Source organism: Eutrigla gurnardus (genome assembly GCF_963514095.1).
Source record: "Eutrigla gurnardus genome assembly, chromosome: 9".
In the NCBI taxonomy this organism is placed as follows: Eukaryota; Metazoa; Chordata; class Actinopteri; order Perciformes; family Triglidae; genus Eutrigla; species Eutrigla gurnardus.
The window spans coordinates 30,041,301-30,060,776 of NC_139923.1; the positions used below are offsets into that span (position 1 = coordinate 30,041,301).

A 19,476-nucleotide genomic window follows, 5' to 3' on the forward strand; every position below is an offset into this window, starting at 1 on the left:
GTGACGAACAGGAGGAGAAGAAGTGCTTCACATGTGACTCGGCGACACCGTACGACCAGCTGACCAATGAGACGAGCGGCCATCGCATCGAAAACGTCGTCACAACATTCGCTCCAAACAGACTGAAGACGTGGTGGCAGTCTGAGAATGGTGAGGTCACAAATTAAAGGTCAAACATCAGAGGACGTAGAGGTCAATGGTCAGAACAGAGCTAAGAGGAACATATGTCTGACAACAGAGTTCAACAAAGGACCGGGAACAGAGGGCAAAGAACAGAGGTCAGGGAACTGAAGTCCAATAACAGAGGTCACATATCTGAGGTCAGAGAACAGAGGTCAAAGTCCATAGATTAGGGAACTGAGGTTGGAGAACAGAGATTAGGGAACTGAGGTCGGAGAACAGAGGTCAGAGAACAGAGATTAGGGAACTGAGGTCAGAAAACTGAGGTCAGAGAACTGAGGTTGAAGAACAGGTCAGAGAACAGGACAGAGGTCAGAGAACTGAGGTCAGGGAACAGAGGTCGATGAACAGAGGTCAGAGAACTGAGGTCAGAGAACTGAGGACAGAGGTCAGAGAACTGAGGTCAGAGAACTGAGGTTGAAGAACAGGTCAGAGAACTGAGGTCGGAGGACAGAGGTCAGAGAACTGAGGTCGGAGGACAGAGGTCAGAGAACTGAGTTTGGAGGACAGAGGTCAGGGAACTGAGGTCGGAGGACAGAGGTCAGAGAACTGAGGTCGGAGGACAGAGGTCAGAGAACTGAGGTCGGAGGTCAGAGAACTGAGGTTGGAGGACAGAGGTCAGGGAACTGAGGTTGGAGGACAGAGGTCAGAGAACTGAGGTCGATGAACAGAGGTCGGAGGTCAGAGAACTGAGGTCGGAGGACAGAGGTCAGAGAACTGAGGTCGGAGGACAGAGGTCAGGGAGCTGAGGTCGATGAACAGAGGTCAGAGAACTGAGGTCGGAGGACAGAGGTCAGGGAACTGAGGTCGATGAACAGAGGTCAGAGAACTGAGGTCGGAGGACAGAGGTCAGGGAACTGAGGTCGGAGGACAGAGGTCTTCATTCTCTCATTCATCCATTTCCCATTCTGTCAGCATACATGGTTTCATATCGAGTCTTGATGTCTGCAGGTCTGGAGAACGTCACCATCCAGCTGAACCTGGAGGCAGAGTTCCACTTCACACACCTCATCATGACCTTCAAGGTGAGTTCTAACCAAGTACACACAGCTGGGGATTCTGGGTAACCACAGGGTTTGAGAGTCATCGGGCTACTGGGTCAGCAGGTCTGACAGTCACATGATATTTAGTTAACTAGTCTTCTAACGTCGGTGTTCTCTCTCCTCAGACGTTTCGGCCGGCTGCCATGGTGATTGAGAGGTCAGCTGACTTTGGGAAGTCGTGGCACATTTATCGTTACTTCGCCTACGACTGCGAGTCCTCGTTCCCATCTGTTTCCCAGGGTCCAATGCAGAAGGTCGATGATGTCATCTGTGACTCGCGTTACTCAGACATCGAGCCGTCCACTGAAGGAGAGGTACTGCAGTCCTCAGTAACCCTGGTAACCACAGGGGTAGAGAGGAAGTGATGTCATGACACAGTGATGTCCTCTTTGTGAGTATTCTGTTTTTCATTGGTCTGATCGTTTGGTGGTTCCAGGTGATTTTCAGAGTTCTGGACCCGGTGTTCAGGATCGATGACCCTTACAGCCCCAGAATCCAGAGTATGTTCCCTCACACCAGACTACTGTAGACCTGTTGAGGTTACTTATTAGTTCTGATTGATCATTGATCTGTTTGTGGTCCTTGGTTCAGACATGTTGAAGATCACCAACCTGCAGGTCAAGTTCACCAGACTGCACACGCTCGGAGACAACCTGCTTGACTCCCGTGTGGAGATCAAAGAGAAGTACTACTACGCCATCTTTGACATGGTGGTCCGCGGAAACTGCTTCTGCTATGGACACGCCTCTGAGTGTGCCCCGATCCAGGCAGCCAGCCAGACCTCTGAAGGCATGGTGAGTAGGGAGAGTCCTGTAGGGGCAAGGGTGAGTCCTTTATGGGCAGGGTGGGTCCTGAAGGGGTAGAGGGAGTCCTAAAGGGGGAAGGGGCAGTTCAATAGTGGGTAGGGAGAGTCCTGTAGGGGCAAGGGTGAGTCCTTTATGGGCAGGGTGGGTCCTGAAGGGGAAGAGGGAGTCTTAAATGGGAAGTTCTATAGCGGGCAGCTCGAGTCTTTAAGGGGGAAGGGTGACTACTGAACAGGGAAAAGTGAGTCCTATAGGGGCAGGCTGAGTCCTGAAGGGGGAAGATTGAGTCCTACAGGGGCAGGCTGAGTCCTGAAGGGGGAAGAGTGAGTCTTACAGGGGCAGGCTGAGTCCTGAAGGGGGAAGAGTGAGTCTTACATGGGCAGGCTGAGTCTTGAAGGGGGAAGAGTGAGTCCTACAGGGGCAGGCTGAGACCTGAAGGGGGAAGAGTGAGTCCTACAGGGGCAGGCTGAGACCTGAAGGGGGAAGAGTGGGTCCTACAGGGGCAGGCTGAGACCTGAAGGGGGAAGAGTGAGTCCTACAGGGGCAGGCTGAGACCTCTGAGGGCATGGTGAGTAGGGAGAGTCCTGTAGGGGCAAGGGTGAGTCCTTTTATGGGCAGGGTGGGTCCTGAAGGGGAAGTGGGAGTCCTACAGGGGTATTCATGTGTATCAGCTGATCAGATGTCACTCTTGTGCCTTCAGGTTCATGGTCACTGCATGTGTAACCACAACACTAAAGGTCTGAACTGTGAACAGTGTCAGGATTTCTACCACAACTTGCCGTGGAGACCAGCAGAGGGACGCAACACCAACGCCTGCGAAAGTGAGTCCATCCTGGTCTATACTGGGTTCTGCTTCCTCAGCAAAAACTATATTTTACAATATTACATATGAACACATTGTGATGATGTTATAATTGACCTCATAGTCATTTTTACTGAGTGGAGCTTGAACGCATCAGAATGTACCGGTAGCTCCATTTTCGTTAGCTGTTAGCTCAATTATTTAGCCAAACTGGACTGTGCTGTTATACTGGCTTACAACTAATTAGCTAGCTCTGCTTCCCACCAACGGTTAACAGCTAACATTTGTTGTTAAATCCAATCTGAACACTGTTGATTAGCTGCACCAGAAGCCAGGAGTTGGACCTTAAACCACCGCAGATGTCTGCTGGTTTGAATCATTCCTGATTTCTGATTAATAATCAATCCTTTTGAGTAGTATTTTAACTTTAACTCTGACCAAATCTTGTCTTTTCTTCTTCTGTGGTGTCTATAGGATGTAACTGTAACCAGCACTCGGACTCGTGCCACTTTGACATGGCCGTGTTCAGGGCTTCGGGAAACACCAGCGGAGGCGTCTGTGACGACTGTCAGCACAACACGGCCGGAAACAACTGTGAGCGGTGTGAACCGTTTTACTACCAAGATCCAGAGAGGGACGTCCGAGACCCCAACACCTGCCGACGTGAGTCTGGAAGGGTTCTCAGAGATCCAGGTCATGGTATCTGGAAACGTTATTGGAGGCAACTGGACTGGCTTTTCAAAGAGGTTTCTCATCCAAATAAGAACTAGGAATGATTAACACTAACACTAGCCCAAAAATAGGTTAAAACTAAATAAGACAGTGTTATTTCTGGAAAAAAAGACATTACAAATCAACAAAAGAAACATCAGTCAGAGAGAGTTATATACAACATTAAAGATCCATTTCCACCTAATAAGATTATACAGTGATTTTTCTACCAAAGTCTGTCACGTCCATCTTTATTAACCCTCTGACGTCTTTTTGCCCCTCCTGTGTGCCCATAGCCTGTGACTGTGACCCTCTGGGCTCTCTGAACAGAGGAGCATGTGACGGGACCACGGACCTCCGAGCCGGGCTGATTGCCGGTCAGTGTCGCTGTAAAGTCAACGTGGAAGGAGAACGCTGTGAACGCTGCAAACAGGCTCACTACGGGCTGAGTGAGGAGGCCGAAGGCTGCAGGGGTACGACACAATCGACAACAACTACTCAGACATGCACAGAAATACAATAATATGCAGAAATACACAGTAATATGCAAAAATACACAGAAATGCACAGTAATATGCAGAAATACACAGTAATATGCAAAAATACACAGAAATGCACAGTAATATGCAGAAATACACAGTAATATGCAGAAATACACAGACATATGCAGCCACATGCAGAAATACGCAGAAATACACAGTAATATGCAAAAATACGCAGAAATACACAGTAATATGCAAAAATACACAGAAATACACAGTAATACACAGACATATGCAGAAATACACAGTAAAATGCAGAAATACACAGTAAAATGCAGAAATACACAGTAATAGACAGAAATACACAGTAATAATCAGAAATACACAGACATACACAGAAATACACAGTAATATGCAGAAATACACAGACATATGCAGAAATACAGACATGCAGACATACGCAGAAATACACAGCATGTACCTTTCCATCACAGACTAACAGTATAGTTCTTGTGTATTTGATTGGTTGCAGCGTGTACCTGTAGTATACCAGACTAACAGTATAGTTCTTGTGTATTTGATTGGTTGCAGCATGTACCTGTAGTATACCAGACTAACAGTATAGTTCTTGTGTATTTGATTGGTTGCAGCGTGTACCTGTAGTATACCAGACTAACAGTATAGTTCTTGTGTATTTGATTGGTTGCAGCATGTACCTGTAGTATACCAGACTAACAGTATAGTTCTTGTGTATTTGATTGGTTGCAGCGTGTACCTGTAGTATACCAGACTAACAGTATAGTTCTTGTGTATTTGATTGGTTGCAGCATGTACCTGTAGTATACCAGACTAACAGTATAGTTCTTGTGTATTTGATTGGTTGCAGCATGTACCTGTAGTCCCCTGGGAACCCTTCCTGGAGGAAACCCCTGTGACAGTGAAACAGGAAGCTGCTTCTGTAAACGCCTGGTGACTGGACGAGACTGTGACCAGTGTGAGGTGAGAATCTACGTGTACTGGAACACAGTGAGACCAGTTCAATCAACACCCCTGAACGTGAGCTTGTTAGACTGGAGGATCTGGTTTCCAATTCAAGGTATTCATGTGTTTTTTCAGTTTGAACACTGGGGTCTCAGTAATGACATGGACGGCTGTAGACCATGTGATTGTGACCTTGGAGGAGCCATCAACAACAAGTGAGTTCACTTCTAAATCACAGCGACACCGCCTACCAGCTACTGACTACCACCTTCCGGCTACTGACTACCACCTACCAGCTACTGATTACCACCTACCTGCTAATCTCTACCAGCTACTGACTACCGCCTATCTGCTACTGACTACCACCTACCAGCAACTGATTACCACCTACCTGCTAATCTCTACCGGCTACTGACTACCACCTACCTGCTACTGACTACCGCCTACCTGCTACTGACTACCACCTACCTGCTACTGACTACCACCTACCTGCTACTGACTACCGCCTATCTGCTACTGACTACCACCTACCAGCTACTGATTACCGCCTACCAGCTACTGACTACCACCTTCCGGCTACTGACTACCACCTACCAGCTACTGATTACCACCTACCTGCTAATCTCTACCAGCTACTGACTACCGCCTATCTGCTACTGACTACCACCTACCTGCTACTGATTACCACCTACCTGCTAATCTCTACCTGCTACTGATTACCGCCTACCTGCTACTGACTACCACCTACCTGCTAATCTCTACCTGCTACTGATTACCACCTACCTGCTAATCTCTACCTGCTACTGATTACCACCTACCTGCTACTGATTACCACCTACCTGCTAATCTCTACCTGCTACTGATTACCGCCTACCTGCTACTGACTACCGCCTACCTGCTACTGACTACCACCTACCAGCTACTGATTACCACCTACCAGCTACTGATTACCACCTACCTGCTACTGATTACCACCTACCAGCTACTGATTACCACCTACCAGCTACTGATTACCACCTACCTGCTAATCTCTACCTGCTACTGATTACCGCCTACCTGCTACTGACTACCACCTACCAGCTACTGATTACCACCTACCAGCTACTGATTACCACCTACCTGCTAATCTCTACCTGCTACTGATTACCGCCTACCTGCTACTGACTACCACCTACCAGCTACTGATTACCACCTACCAGCTACTGACTACCACCTACCAGCTACTGACTACCACCTACCAGCTACTGACTACCGCCTACCAGCTACTGACTACCACCTACCAGCTACTGACTACCGCCTACCAGCTACTGACTACCACCTACCAGCTACTGACTACCACCTACCAGCTACTGACTACCACCTACCAGCTACTGACTACCACCTACCTGCTGCTGACTACCGCCTACCTGCTACTGACTACCGCCTACCTGCTACTGACTACCGCCTACCTGCTACTGACTACCACCTACCAGCTACTGACTACCGCCTACCAGCTACTGACTACCACCTACCAGCTACTGACTACCACCTACCAGCTACTGATTACCGCCTACCAGCTACTGACTACCACCTTCCGGCTACTGACTACCACCTACCAGCTACTGATTACCACCTACCTGCTAATCTCTACCAGCTACTGACTACCGCCTATCTGCTACTGACTACCACCTACCAGCAACTGATTACTACCTACCTGCTAATCTCTACCGGCTACTGACTACCGCCTATCTGCTACTGACTACCACCTACCAGCTACTGACTACCACCTACCAGCTACTGACTACCGCCTACCTGCTACTGACTACCGCCTACCTGCTACTGACTACCACCTACCTGCTACTGACTACCACCTACCTGCTACTGACTACCGCCTACCTGCTACTGACTACCGCCTACCTGCTACTGACTACCACCTACCTGCTACTGACTACCGCCTACCTGCTACTGACTACCACCTACCAGCTACTGACTACCACCTACCTGCTAATCTCTACCGGCTACTGACTACCGCCTATCTGCTACTGACTACCACCTACCAGCTACTGACTACCACCCTCCGGCTACTGACTACCACCTACCTGCTAATCTCTACCTGCTACTGATTACCGCCTACCTGCTACTGACTACCACCTACCAGCTACTGATTACCACCTACCTGCTACTGATTACCACCTACCTGCTAATCTCTACCTGCTACTGATTACCGCCTACCTGCTACTGACTACCACCTACCTGCTAATCTCTACCTGCTACTGATTACCACCTACCTGCTAATCTCTACCTGCTACTGATTACCACCTACCTGCTACTGATTACCACCTACCTGCTAATCTCTACCTGCTACTGATTACCGCCTACCTGCTACTGACTACCACCTACCAGCTACTGATTACCACCTACCTGCTACTGATTACCACCTACCAGCTACTGATTACCACCTACCAGCTACTGATTACCACCTACCAGCTACTGATTACCACCTACCTGCTAATCTCTACCTGCTACTGATTACCGCCTACCTGCTACTGACTACCACCTACCAGCTACTGATTACCACCTACCAGCTACTGATTACCACCTACCTGCTAATCTCTACCTGCTACTGATTACTGCCTACCTGCTACTGACTACCACCTACCAGCTACTGATTACCACCTACCAGCTACTGACTACCACCTACCAGCTACTGACTACCGCCTACCAGCTACTGACTACCACCTACCAGCTACTGACTACCGCCTACCAGCTACTGACTACCACCTACCAGCTACTGACTACCACCTACCAGCTACTGACTACCACCTACCTGCTACTGACTACCGCCTACCTGCTACTGACTACCGCCTACCTGCTACTGACTACCGCCTACCTGCTACTGACTACCACCTACCAGCTACTGACTACCGCCTACCAGCTACTGACTACCACCTACCAGCTACTGACTACCACCTACCTGCTACTGACTACCGCCTACCTGCTACTGACTACCGCCTACCTGCTACTGACTACCGCCTACCTGCTACTGATCTGTTATGGACGAAGAACACAGGTGCATTTTATTGATGGCATTTTGAATGCACAGAGATACCGTGATGAGATCCTGAGGCCCATTGTTGTGCCATACATCCATGAACATCACCTCATGTTTCAGCAAGATAATGCACGGCCCCATGTTGCAAGGATCTGTACACAATTCTTGGAAGCTGAAAATGTCCCAGTTCTTGCATGGCCAGCATACTCACCGGACATGTCACCCATTGAGCATGTTTGGGATGTGCTTGAGCGGCGTATACGACAGCGTGTACCAGTTCCCACTAATATCCAGCAACTTCGCACAGCCATTGAAGAGGAGTGGACCAACATTCCACAGGCCACAATTGACAATCTGATAAACTCTATGCGAAGAAGATGTGTTGCACTGCATGAGGCAAATGGTGGTCACACCAGATACTGACTGGTTCTGAGTCCCCAGACCCCCAATAAAGCAAAAAAAATGCACATTTCAGGGTGGCCTTTTATTGTGGACAGTCTAAGGCACACCTGTGCACTAATCATGATGTTTATTTATTTATTTTATTTATTGGTTTAGTTCAGGGACATTGCACACTAATCAACATTCAAAATGTAAGTGAGCCAGAGTTAGCCTGAGAGGCTAGTTTTCGTCTGTTGTCCCCTGCCAGATATTCAAAAGGCAACCTAAAATTACAGAAATAAAATGCATATAAACAAAGATTAAAAAACAACATAGTAGTAAGAATGAATTGACAGACAATGGCAAACCAACAATAAAATAAGCAGACAATAAAACACAGTGTACATTAAACATTATACGAAAGTGCACAAAACAGTAGATTAGAGCAGGACAAATGCACCTACAATAAAAACACATTCAGCAGCATAGAACACAAACATGCAGAACAAACATATATAGCAGCATAAAGCACAAACATGCAGCACAGACATACATCAGCCTAAAGCATAAACATGCAGCACAAACATATACAGCAGCATAAAAAACACAAACATGCAGCACAATTAACTTAGAACATGACCTGCACAGGGCAGGAGCACACAAGAGACAAGCAAGCAGGACACAGCATTTACCAAGAAGTCGGCAGGAGAAGCAATTGCAGTCCTAGTGTGTACATAATTGGTGACCATTAAGCCATATTTTCAGCTGTCCTGAAAAGGGACGGTAAGAACTCATTTCTCTAATATGAGATGGTAGTGAGTTCCATTCCTGCGACGCTGTAACTGAGAACGCTGAGTGGCTAAAGGCACTCTTTCTTAAGGGTACTACACAGTCTCCCCGGGACGAGCCTCTGGTTGTCCGGTTTGTGTTTGACCTCTGAGTGATACACTGTTGAAGTGGTGGGGGGGCTTTGTTGTGCAAAATTTTAAAAATAAGGCAAAGATTTGCATACTTTATTAGGTTTTCCCAGCTCAGAAGTTTATACTTTCTTAAAATTAGACAATGGTGGTAGGTGTTTGACTTCCGGTCCAGGACTTTCAGGGTTCGTTTATACAGTGTTTCAAGTGGTTTAAGTGCTGTCTTTTTGGCTTGTGCGAAGCTGGTCAAACAGTATGTGAAATGTGACATTATCATGGCATGCATATAAATCTTTGCTGCATCAGTTGTCATTGAATTTCTAATAAAGCGAAAATTCGATAAGTTAAATATGTCAGATCAGCATCTTGATGTGGCACACCTGTGAGGTGGGATGGATTATCTCAGCAAAGCAGAAGTGCTCACTATCACACATTTAGACAGATTTGTGAACAATGTTTGAGAGAAATGGTAATATTGTGTATCTGGAATGAATTTTAGATCTTTAAGTCCATCTCATGAAAAATGGGAGCAAAAACAAAAGTGTTGCGTTTATATTTTTGTTGAGTGTATATATTCGAACGAATATTAGGCAGCCCTTAATATTCGAACCTGTTATGGGCATTCTTTTTTGTAAATGTCTTTGCTTGAACGTTGTTTTCAATTCAGATTCCGAGTCTTTTTCACGCCTGGTGAAGTTGTGTGAATCGCAAGCTCATTAGCAAGGCTATCATTGGTCATCTGGGCTCCTATAGGTGACGTTAGCGTCCTGGTTTGCGCCGACCAGTCGGCACTGACGGCCCCGATAATGTCTGAAAGCAGCCTGGAGCCCACACCGACACCGGGCAGCGGGCGGGCCCCGCGAGCCCGCACTCGCGCTCCGTCCTGAGAACCGTAAACTCTAAGACGTGCCGCCCGGAATACTGCCCGTAATTAGGCAAACAAACACCGCCGAACAGTCGCCACTGACGGCCCAAATAATGTCCGAAAGCAGCCTGGAGCTCTCACCGACACCATACAGCACACGGCTGTAAAATTGTCTGTAAAATAAGTGTTTTATATTTTTCAAATTGTCTGTCACTAATCCACACATCACCTCAGTAGGCATTAACATGGTCACTCTTCATCAACCAGGCCTTGAACTCACAACCTCAAACTGTATCTCTAGATCACGTGACTTGTAACAAACTTTCCAAAGCCTTTGTCCAGTGAGTAGTATAGCTCACTTAGATGCCCCAGAAAGAGGGGTTATATCCTTGCTATAGGGACCCAGGGTTCAATTCCCCTCGCTGCTTCTTTGCTGTGTGTCAATTTCCTCCTGAAGAAGGGGGTAGTGTAACTAAACTTTAAAAAATAAACACAATTATAGCTGCTGCGAGCGATGGGTCGGGTCCGGGCTATTTTTGGCAAATTTAGGCATTTCTGAGCAACAAACAGGAGAATAGGAAGGCAAGACAGTTGATATTATAATGTTCATTTTGCACCAGTTGAGGCTGAAATTCACAATTTCTGGAACCAAAGACCATTGTCTATCACACTGAGCTAGTGACTACTAGGTATTTTGCTGTATTACCATTATCACCCTTGCTGGGGCTCCTAGCCAACTGAGCTAATCCTCTGGAAGTGCAGTTAGCAAGGTTAGTGTTATCAGGAAGTATGTCCCTGGTGACACAGGATCCATGCTTTCAACTATCCCTGAAGAACTCTTTCTTCCAAAAACGGTTCTCTGGATCAAAATAGTTCTTACTGGAACCCTTAGCGTTACCAAGAACCCTTTTAAAACCCTTTATTCAGGAAAGGGGTTTTAAAGGGTTCTCTGAATCAAAATGGTTCTTACTGGAACCATTAGTGTTACCAAGAACCCTTGAAAAACCCTTTCTTCGGGAAAGGGTTTTTCAGAAGCAAATGGTTCCAGGTAGAACCTCAGCCCTTGTAGAAGAACCCTATTGGAACCCTTATTTCTAAGAGTGTAGTGGCTACTGGCTATCTGCTACAGACTACAGGATACCGGCTACCTACACATGGCATACATCAACATGATGTAGAATTGTGTGTTTGATCTCCTGCCACATGGTGGACATGGGAATTCCTGTCATTTCCAGCAATTTCATGACATTTGGCCAAAACATTGGTCTCATGAACATGGACATATTTCTCCTTGGCTTTCATTAGTTGTGTCCAACTTGAATTCGACCATTTTTTGTGAAGTTTAGAAACTTCTGGAGGGTTTATTGGATTTGATTAAAATGTGGTTGGGGGGTGCAAAATATGGTGGTCTGTGTTTTTTTATTGTGACATTTTCCACTTCCTGTCCCCCTGCAGGTGTGATCAGGTGAGCGGTCAGTGCGTCTGCAGAGATCACATGTTCGGTCGACGGTGTGATCAGGTGGAGTCTGGGTTCTACTTCATCGCTCTGGATCACTACACCTACGAGGCCGAGGACGCCAAGTTTGGACCTGTGAGTCATTGTTTGAACGTTGATCACCTGACCAAAGTCTGCTGTATCTTTAAGATGCTGCTGATCATAAAATCAAAAGGTCAAATGTCTTCATGTGGTTCTATTAGGGAGTGACGGTGGTCCCCAGGCCCCACCCCCTGGACCGAAGTCCCACCTGGACAGGTATCGGCCTGGTCAATGTCCCAGAGGGGGCCTTCCTGGAGTTCTCTGTGGACAACATCCCCCACTCCATGGAGTATGACATCCTCATCCGCTACGAGCCTCAGGTAGGACGCAGTCAGCCAGGTGTAGCCCCGCCCACCAGCACAACCCAGACCATGTGACTCACATCAGACATGTCTAGTAAAACAGTTTAGACTGGGTCTGGATTTGCTCTGATTCTACCAGCAGTAACCACAGTAACCACAAGTAAAGCAGAAATACGCTGATCCAGAATCAGATTAAGGGCCCTAGTTTCAGACGTCACAGACTCAGCTTGGCGCAGCGGAAGTTTCGTGGCAAAAAGCCTCGCCGAGACTGAGCCGAAAGCCCGCCAGCTCCAACCTGGTCTACTCTCGGCGCCAGGCGAATAACAGACCGGCACGCAGTGCGCACACGTCACCCTGACCTCACAGGCAGGTTTCCACAGTTCCAGGCACATTTACATGCAATAAATAATCACAACAAGCACTATGTAATGCTAATTGAATCAACACGTGAATTTATATCTAGATTGTCCCGTCACATCTGACGTCAGATCAAAGGCGGATGGCACGCGTAACGGAAACTCAGCCTCTCGGACCAAAACATCTCCCTCTCTCTCTCCTGTTTTTCATATCTATCCGCTGCTAATAAAATGCGTCTATGCCTGAAAAAATCTTAAAAAAAAATACAGCAGCTCGTGCTGGTCTCGTAGCTCGGCAGCCTGTTGTTTCCGTGGAAACGGTGTCCCGCTGTTCTGGTGTTGGACGGGGAATCCGGTGAAGCTGTAGAGCGCAGATGATGAAGACGGTGATGATGATGATGAATGGCCCGGCAGGCTCGTGCAGGCACCGGGTTCTCGCCACCATTATGTCTACTTTACACCCTGACCCTGTTTTGTGATAGACATGCCTAAAATGTGCCTACAATTTCTATAGTGATATAATATCGGCATTGTTATTATTATGATACGCGCGCACAGCGCGTGATGCGCGTGGTGGGAGCGCCGGCGCTGCTTCTGTCATCGGGTTGTCAAGTGACGGAACTTGCACTGAACCTCCCCTAACGCATTAAAGGTGAGGAGAGGAGCTCATTTGATTGGTGAAGATCTGAATCGGCTGTATTAATCCCAGTCCACGCCTCGTCTCCTCCTCGTCTCCCACTCACGCCTTCTTCTCCTCCCTCTTTCCCACTTGCCCGGTGGGAGTGACGGGAGGAATGCCTGCACTAGCCTGCACGGTGCACGAAACTTGCAAAGTCCAGGCGGACACACCCTGACGGCGTGGCGCAGGTGTGCTGCGCCCCGACTGCGCCTGGTCTACGAAACACGGGCCCTAAATGTTTTTATCTGATGTCCCATGAACCATCAGTCTTTTAACACAGGACCCTGGGAAATGATTGATTGATTGATTTGACAGATATAAATAAAGATGAAGAACATTGTTTACCGTGATATGGCAGCTGTGGAGCCAAAGAGGAGACTTTTTAATAAATTAACCCAGTATTTTATAGGTTCAAATAGACACAAAATCTGTTTTTTATTCATTCTATTGGTAGTCCGTTTTGCTCAAATAGAAATAGAGGCCTGTCTGTAATTCTGGCCTCCTTCCAATAAAGGCCAGGGCCTGGTTTCCCGATAACGTCCACTCTTAGCGCTACGAAGACTCCTACGTTATGACTTACCAAAGTTGTTTACCTCTGTAATCGTGGATCCTGAACGGTCTCCTAGGAGTCTTCTTAAGAAACACTCCTTACGTCGTTCGTACGCGGCGCTGTCCAGAAAGAAAGTGCTGAAATCGATTGCTCAGAGTTCGAATTTCCATTTCATGTGCAGCTGCATGACAGCACCATATTATAAAATGTAGGCTATTGCAATGTTTGAGAATAAAACATTGCTAGAAATCCTTCTAGGCCTAAGCATTTATTTAACCATGGTCCAACATACTACCATATACTGATTTAAAAAAAGATATAATAAATATAGAAACAGCGGAGGAGATTGAGCCAATTACAGCCTTAATTACATGCATATTTGTTGCCGTTGTAGTCGAAACTTATGCAATGTAGCCGAGTCAATATATCCATGGGGTTGAAGTTGATCCTTATGAAATTATGCATTCCAACTAAACGGCTCCGAGACGCCGACGTCTTTGGTTCAGCACGAGGATGCGTTGTATCGTTGCCACAGTTTTGCCACCGTTCACAACCGTCACCGGTGTCCATTTATGACATTTTAGCCACTCAGACCCTAATTGTTTGACGATGTGCCAATTTCCTAAATTGCTTGTGCATGCCTTGACATTGACTAGGCTGAATGGGCTGATTAAATGACAGTGTAATATACCTCGGCTACTTCTGAGGTTGAGGTAAAGCTTAGCCTTGTGATGAAATGCATGCACATTTTATTTTTATTTTCTTCATGAATGACTTAAAACCATTGTTACAGCTTGCTGTTTTTTTTACTTTTAATATAATTTATTTGTGGCTTTGGAGTATGGAAAGTTTTTATGACAAAATTATTTTGTATTATTACCTTATTTGTTCTCGTATGTAATTTGACGTTTGTCATCGTCATGGGGGCTGACGAATGTTTGCTTTGGCCGATGGATGAGCGTAGCCTGGTAACATAGGCTACTTTGTTTTGACCACTACTGTTGATATAAATTATTTGTTTGATATTTTCTTCGTTAAGATGGCATTTTTAACCTAATTTACAAGCACACTGGATTACTTTTTTGTTCCTGGAAATATTTTTTCTATATTCTATATCGTGCATAACAATACATTCACGTTTTTACGTTGTTCATCGCCACAAGAAACTTCGGTCGAAATGGACACCACACCACTGGTGAAACACAACACTGGCAATGTACAGTTCCATGCACAGCGGGGATTTCTGGATTACCGTACAGTGGCGGCGACTAGCGTCAGGAGCTGAAACATCACTACGGTAGAGCTAAGAAGGCTCTAAGAGCGCTCCAGACTCTTACCAACGTATGACGTACGAAAGAGATTCGTAGCAAAGAACGTTTCGGGAAACACGTGAAATGTTAAGTAGGAACTCTAAGTAGGGGTTACGAATGACGTAGCGGTAAGAAGGCTTTAAGAAGGCTTCGGGAAACCAGGCCCAGGGCCGCAATGCGCTTGAGTAAATAAAGGCCCGAGCCTATATTAGAGGATTTACGGTAAACCATGTGTTTATGTGAACAACAAGAAGAAAACATGGTTCATAATAATCATCCTGAAGAAAGAAGAGGTTTAACGTTGGGGTGTGTCTGTTGCTCCTCAGCTTCCTGACCAATGGGAGGAAGTTGTGATGTCGGTGCTGAGACCTGGACCAATCAGAGCAGACAGTCGCTGTGTCAACACAGTCCCGGACGACGACCGGCAGATGACTTCACTGCATCCTGGTTCAAGGTGACGTTCAGCTTCTCCATCAACATGAATCATGTGATAATTGCATCAACGTTGATAAAAGGAAATAAAATGTTATGAATAAACTTAATAAAGTTTCCAGTTTGAATAGAATGATAACACATCCCTGTCCTGTTTCCTGTCTGGCCCCTCAGATACGTGGCTCTTCCAAGACCGGTCTGCTTTGAATCTGGTCTGAACTACACAGTCCGCCTCAGTCTGCCTCAGTACTCGGCCCTCAGTGACGTCCAGTCTCCATATACACTCATCGACTCGGTGAGGAAACAATATGTTTATCATTTATGATGTAATCTCTCCATAAATCACCACAGTTCTGTCTTTAAAAATCCCATCAAGTTCTGGAACCTGACATTGATCTGATGTCATCAGCTAAACAATGAATCTAATCTATAACACATAAAGACACCTGTAGACAGTCAGTCTCATGATCTTCTTCATCCTCAGATCGTGTTGATGCCTCACTGTAAGAACCTGGAGATCTTCACGTCTTCAGAAGGGGGGGACTCCGCTGGGAACAGCGGTTGGGACACCTTTCAACGTTACCGTTGTTTGGAGAACAGCCAGAGCGTCATTAAGTCACAGATGACTGACATCTGCAGGAACTTCATCTTCAGCATCTCAGCTATGTTGCACCAGGGAGCTAAAGGTACACACAAGAGTCCCCCATAGTAGCCTCACAGTCGGTGTTCGTGTTTGTGAGTGAAGACATTTATTGAAATGATGAACTTACTACATTAACTTCATTATGAACGTATTTACACATCCAGCCATTACGTCTCAACATGTTGGTTCATCAGGACTCTTTGCGTCACCTGATCGCTGACGTCCAATAGTCTCTCTTCAAGCTCACATTTGGTCTCCACCAACAACTGAGGGACATGTATGTCTCTTTAGCTGTTAATGGTTCAGCAGGTAGTATAAAGTGTACCTATGCAGGTTTCTTAAAGTCCCAGTCAGCAACATGTTTTTGATCATATTCACTGAAGCCGACCCTACGCTCCGATAGAACAACATAAATCAACCGGTTTTAGAAAAACAAGCGCGCCTCTACGTGCACGTAGAGCCTGTTGTTTGCAGTGTTGTTTCTGGCGGCCTGTTTTACTTTTAGTTTTAGTCTAGTCTTTGTCTCGAGCTATCATTTTAGTTTTTATCAGTTTTAGTCATGTTCCTCCTATTTTTAGTCTAGTCAAGTTTCAGTCGACTAAAAGTCTGAGCATTTTAGTCTTATTTTACTCAGAATTGTCTAGTTTTAGTCAACGAAAACTAGACTAGTTTTAGTCGACGAAAACTAGACTGTTTTAGTGTAGTTTTAGGGCGTTTTCACACCTGTGGTTCGTTTGCTCTGGTCCGAATCAGGGACCAACTTGTTACAATGTTGCAAATTGCCTGGAGTTTGGTTTGTGTTCACACGGCAGCATTCACAAGCGGACCAAAATGTTTGATGCGCGGGGAAACTGCTCTCTAATTGGTGGGAATTTGCTCGTGGGGAAACTCCCGGAAGTAAACAAAGAAGAACAGCCTCCAGAGCGCTACTTTTCAATTTTACAATGGAGGGAAAGCTACACGGGTTGCTCTTGGCCCTGGTCATCGTGGTTCAAACCGGCCGCGGAGCACCGCGATACGCGCGGCCGCCCCGCGCCGTGAAGCGATCGTTTCGGCGTCTACTCTATATTTTGCGCGTGCCGCGAGCGAACGCGTCAATTCTGGCAGGAAATCACACAGAGAAATACGAGACAATCAATCAATTTTCAAAATAAAAACACTTTTCCAAATAAAATACCGCGATTGACAAATGCGATCATATTTGTGTATCTCAACTTGCACTGGGAAACAGGAAGAGAAAATACATCTGATAAATGTGAAGAGAAGATAAACAAATATGGTTATTTCAATGGTATATCTGCACTACTACTGTCTACTACCATACACAGTGTGTGTGTGTGTGTGTGTGTGTGTGTGTGTGTGTGTGTGTGTGTGTGTGTGTGTGTGTGTGTGTGTGTGTGTGTGTGTGTGTGTGTGTGTGTCTCTCTCTCTCTCTCTCTCTCTCTCTCTCTCTCAGAGATAAATACAAGAAGTGTTCAAACTTCTTGGTTACAGAAATATGGTGTATTAATTTTATGGGTTTATTTACTCCATAATGAAAAAAATAGCTCTGAACAGCTGAGCAGAAGCGCTTGTGGACCATCAGCACAGCGCAGCTGGCTACGGGAGGTGGTTTAGTCCAAAACAGGCTCAATGTGCCCGCAGTTGGGTCGGATGGAGGTTGGATCATGTTCTCACCACAATCGAACCGCACCAGAGTTCGTTTGGAACCGGACCGAGACCACCCCTTCCAGGAGGTCGTATTTAGCCAAACCCATTTTACATTTCAAACAAGGTTATCTTATTATTATCTTATTATTACCTTATACACTCAAGAATACATCCATTCCAGACACATAAAGATGCTCTGATTTGAATTTACAACATATTATTTTACTAACCAAAAATGTTATCGTCACATTACCAGCATTTTCACATCTCGTCTTGTTTTCCTTTTAGTCATAATTTTCATTAACGAAAGCAACACTACCCAGAAACACATTTAATACAGTATAACTGTCAAAAAATAATGCCAATAAATATTACTAATATTCATCGGCATTATTTTATACTTTATATTATACATATTTGACTCTCTTTCTTCTCTTTCTCTTCTAACTGCAGCTGTATAACTTCCCCAGGGATTACTTAAGTATTCTGATTCTGATTTCCACAGATATTTATGAACAAATCAAGCGTAGCGTTAGTTCTGGCAGGCCACGACGTCAAGCTCTAAATCAGCAGCAACAGCGTAGCTGTCAAACCGAGGAGATCAGCTGACGGCTCAGCTGACTCCCCGTGCTCGCTTTCTATTGGGAAATTGCATTCAGAGCGCGCTATTTAAACTGCTCTAGCCTGACCTCCCTCATTGCTTCCTCTGCCGGCGTTTTCAACCCACCTCCACCCCAGCTCCTCCCGTCATCTGTTATGTACCTTACCATTGTTCTTGTTGGTTGCTCTGCTCTGTCTGGGTTTTTCTTTGCTGCTGCGCTCCCTGCTTATGCCCTTCATGATGGCTCATGAAGGGCAGGAAGGTGCTCTTACTGCCTCAGGCTTTCCACACAAGCGCGTGGAAGAGCAGGGAGTCCCAGAACAGTACCATACCGCCAAATGAAACTTGTGCAAATAAATAAAGATTATTTTTGACAAAGTGGTCCTGACTGAAATATAAATAAATGCAAATGAGGTCGAAAACTACAAATAGCCTACAGATCGCGTCGAACAGGATGTAACTTTTTCTATGACTCCCTGTCAAATCTTCGAAGGCCGATGGAAACTGTCCAACTGGAGCGCAGCGTTTAAGCTCCGCCTCCTGCTGCTCCGCTGATCTTGTCTGCTTTCCAGGCGAGGAGCCGTTCATCTCCAACGATCAGACTGATAATAACGCGACTTAACGAGATGAAACAACGTTACATTTCGTCTCGCCTCGTTTTGGTCAACGAAAATGAAGACACATTTTAGCATAGTTTTTATTTTGTAAACCACATTCAGTCTCGTTTTTATGCGTCTACAATATTTCATTATATATTTAATTATCGTTTTCGTCACGTGACCAGCATTTTCGTTGCGTCTCGTCTCGTTTTCCTCACGTGATAAAGGTTCGTTGACGACGATATTTCGTCCTAATATTTCGTCATAACGAAAGCAACACTAGTTGTTTGTTTTGCAAAGATAGACAGAGCCCGGATCATCCTGTCCAATCAGCACGCAGGGCTGTGTTCGTGCACACACAGAGCCCCTCCCCCCTCGGGTCGTTCCACTATCACAGGGGGGAGGAGGAGGGAAGTAGCAACAAGCTTCCAATTCCTCGTTAAAAACCCAAACGAGGAGGTCCAAAGCAACCAAGGAAAAGAAAACACCGGTGGAAAAGAAGGAAAAAAAGAAAGATGGCGACGATGCCCGTGATAAAACCAGAGTCAACATCGGACCCGCGTTTCAAAGGTGGCGTGATCTAAGGGATTTCAAAGGGCACAAAGTCGAGGGGGAGGAGCT

General features: G+C 46.0%; 1 protein-coding gene across 3 annotated transcripts in view; it reads left to right on the plus strand.

Moving 5' to 3' along the window:
- Positions 1–19,476, plus strand: part of lamb1a (laminin, beta 1a) — a 41,079-nt gene that overhangs the window by 4,064 nt on the left and 17,539 nt on the right. For all 3 annotated transcript variants that reach the window (XR_014597762.1, XR_014597763.1, XM_084018007.1), the window contains exons 3-17: positions 12–150; positions 1,132–1,205; positions 1,349–1,537; positions 1,660–1,723; positions 1,815–2,017; positions 2,727–2,847; positions 3,303–3,491; positions 3,836–4,012; positions 4,908–5,020; positions 5,138–5,217; positions 11,652–11,787; positions 11,895–12,053; positions 15,257–15,384; positions 15,537–15,657; positions 15,847–16,048. Coding sequence is in view for 1 of the 3 variants with exons in the window: in XM_084018007.1 (XP_083874133.1) it covers positions 12–150; positions 1,132–1,205; positions 1,349–1,537; positions 1,660–1,723; positions 1,815–2,017; positions 2,727–2,847; positions 3,303–3,491; positions 3,836–4,012; positions 4,908–5,020; positions 5,138–5,217; positions 11,652–11,787; positions 11,895–12,053; positions 15,257–15,384; positions 15,537–15,657; positions 15,847–16,048 (2,095 nt within the window). In the remaining 2 variants the exon portion in view is untranslated. The remainder of the gene's footprint in view (positions 1–11; positions 151–1,131; positions 1,206–1,348; positions 1,538–1,659; positions 1,724–1,814; positions 2,018–2,726; positions 2,848–3,302; positions 3,492–3,835; positions 4,013–4,907; positions 5,021–5,137; positions 5,218–11,651; positions 11,788–11,894; positions 12,054–15,256; positions 15,385–15,536; positions 15,658–15,846; positions 16,049–19,476) is intronic.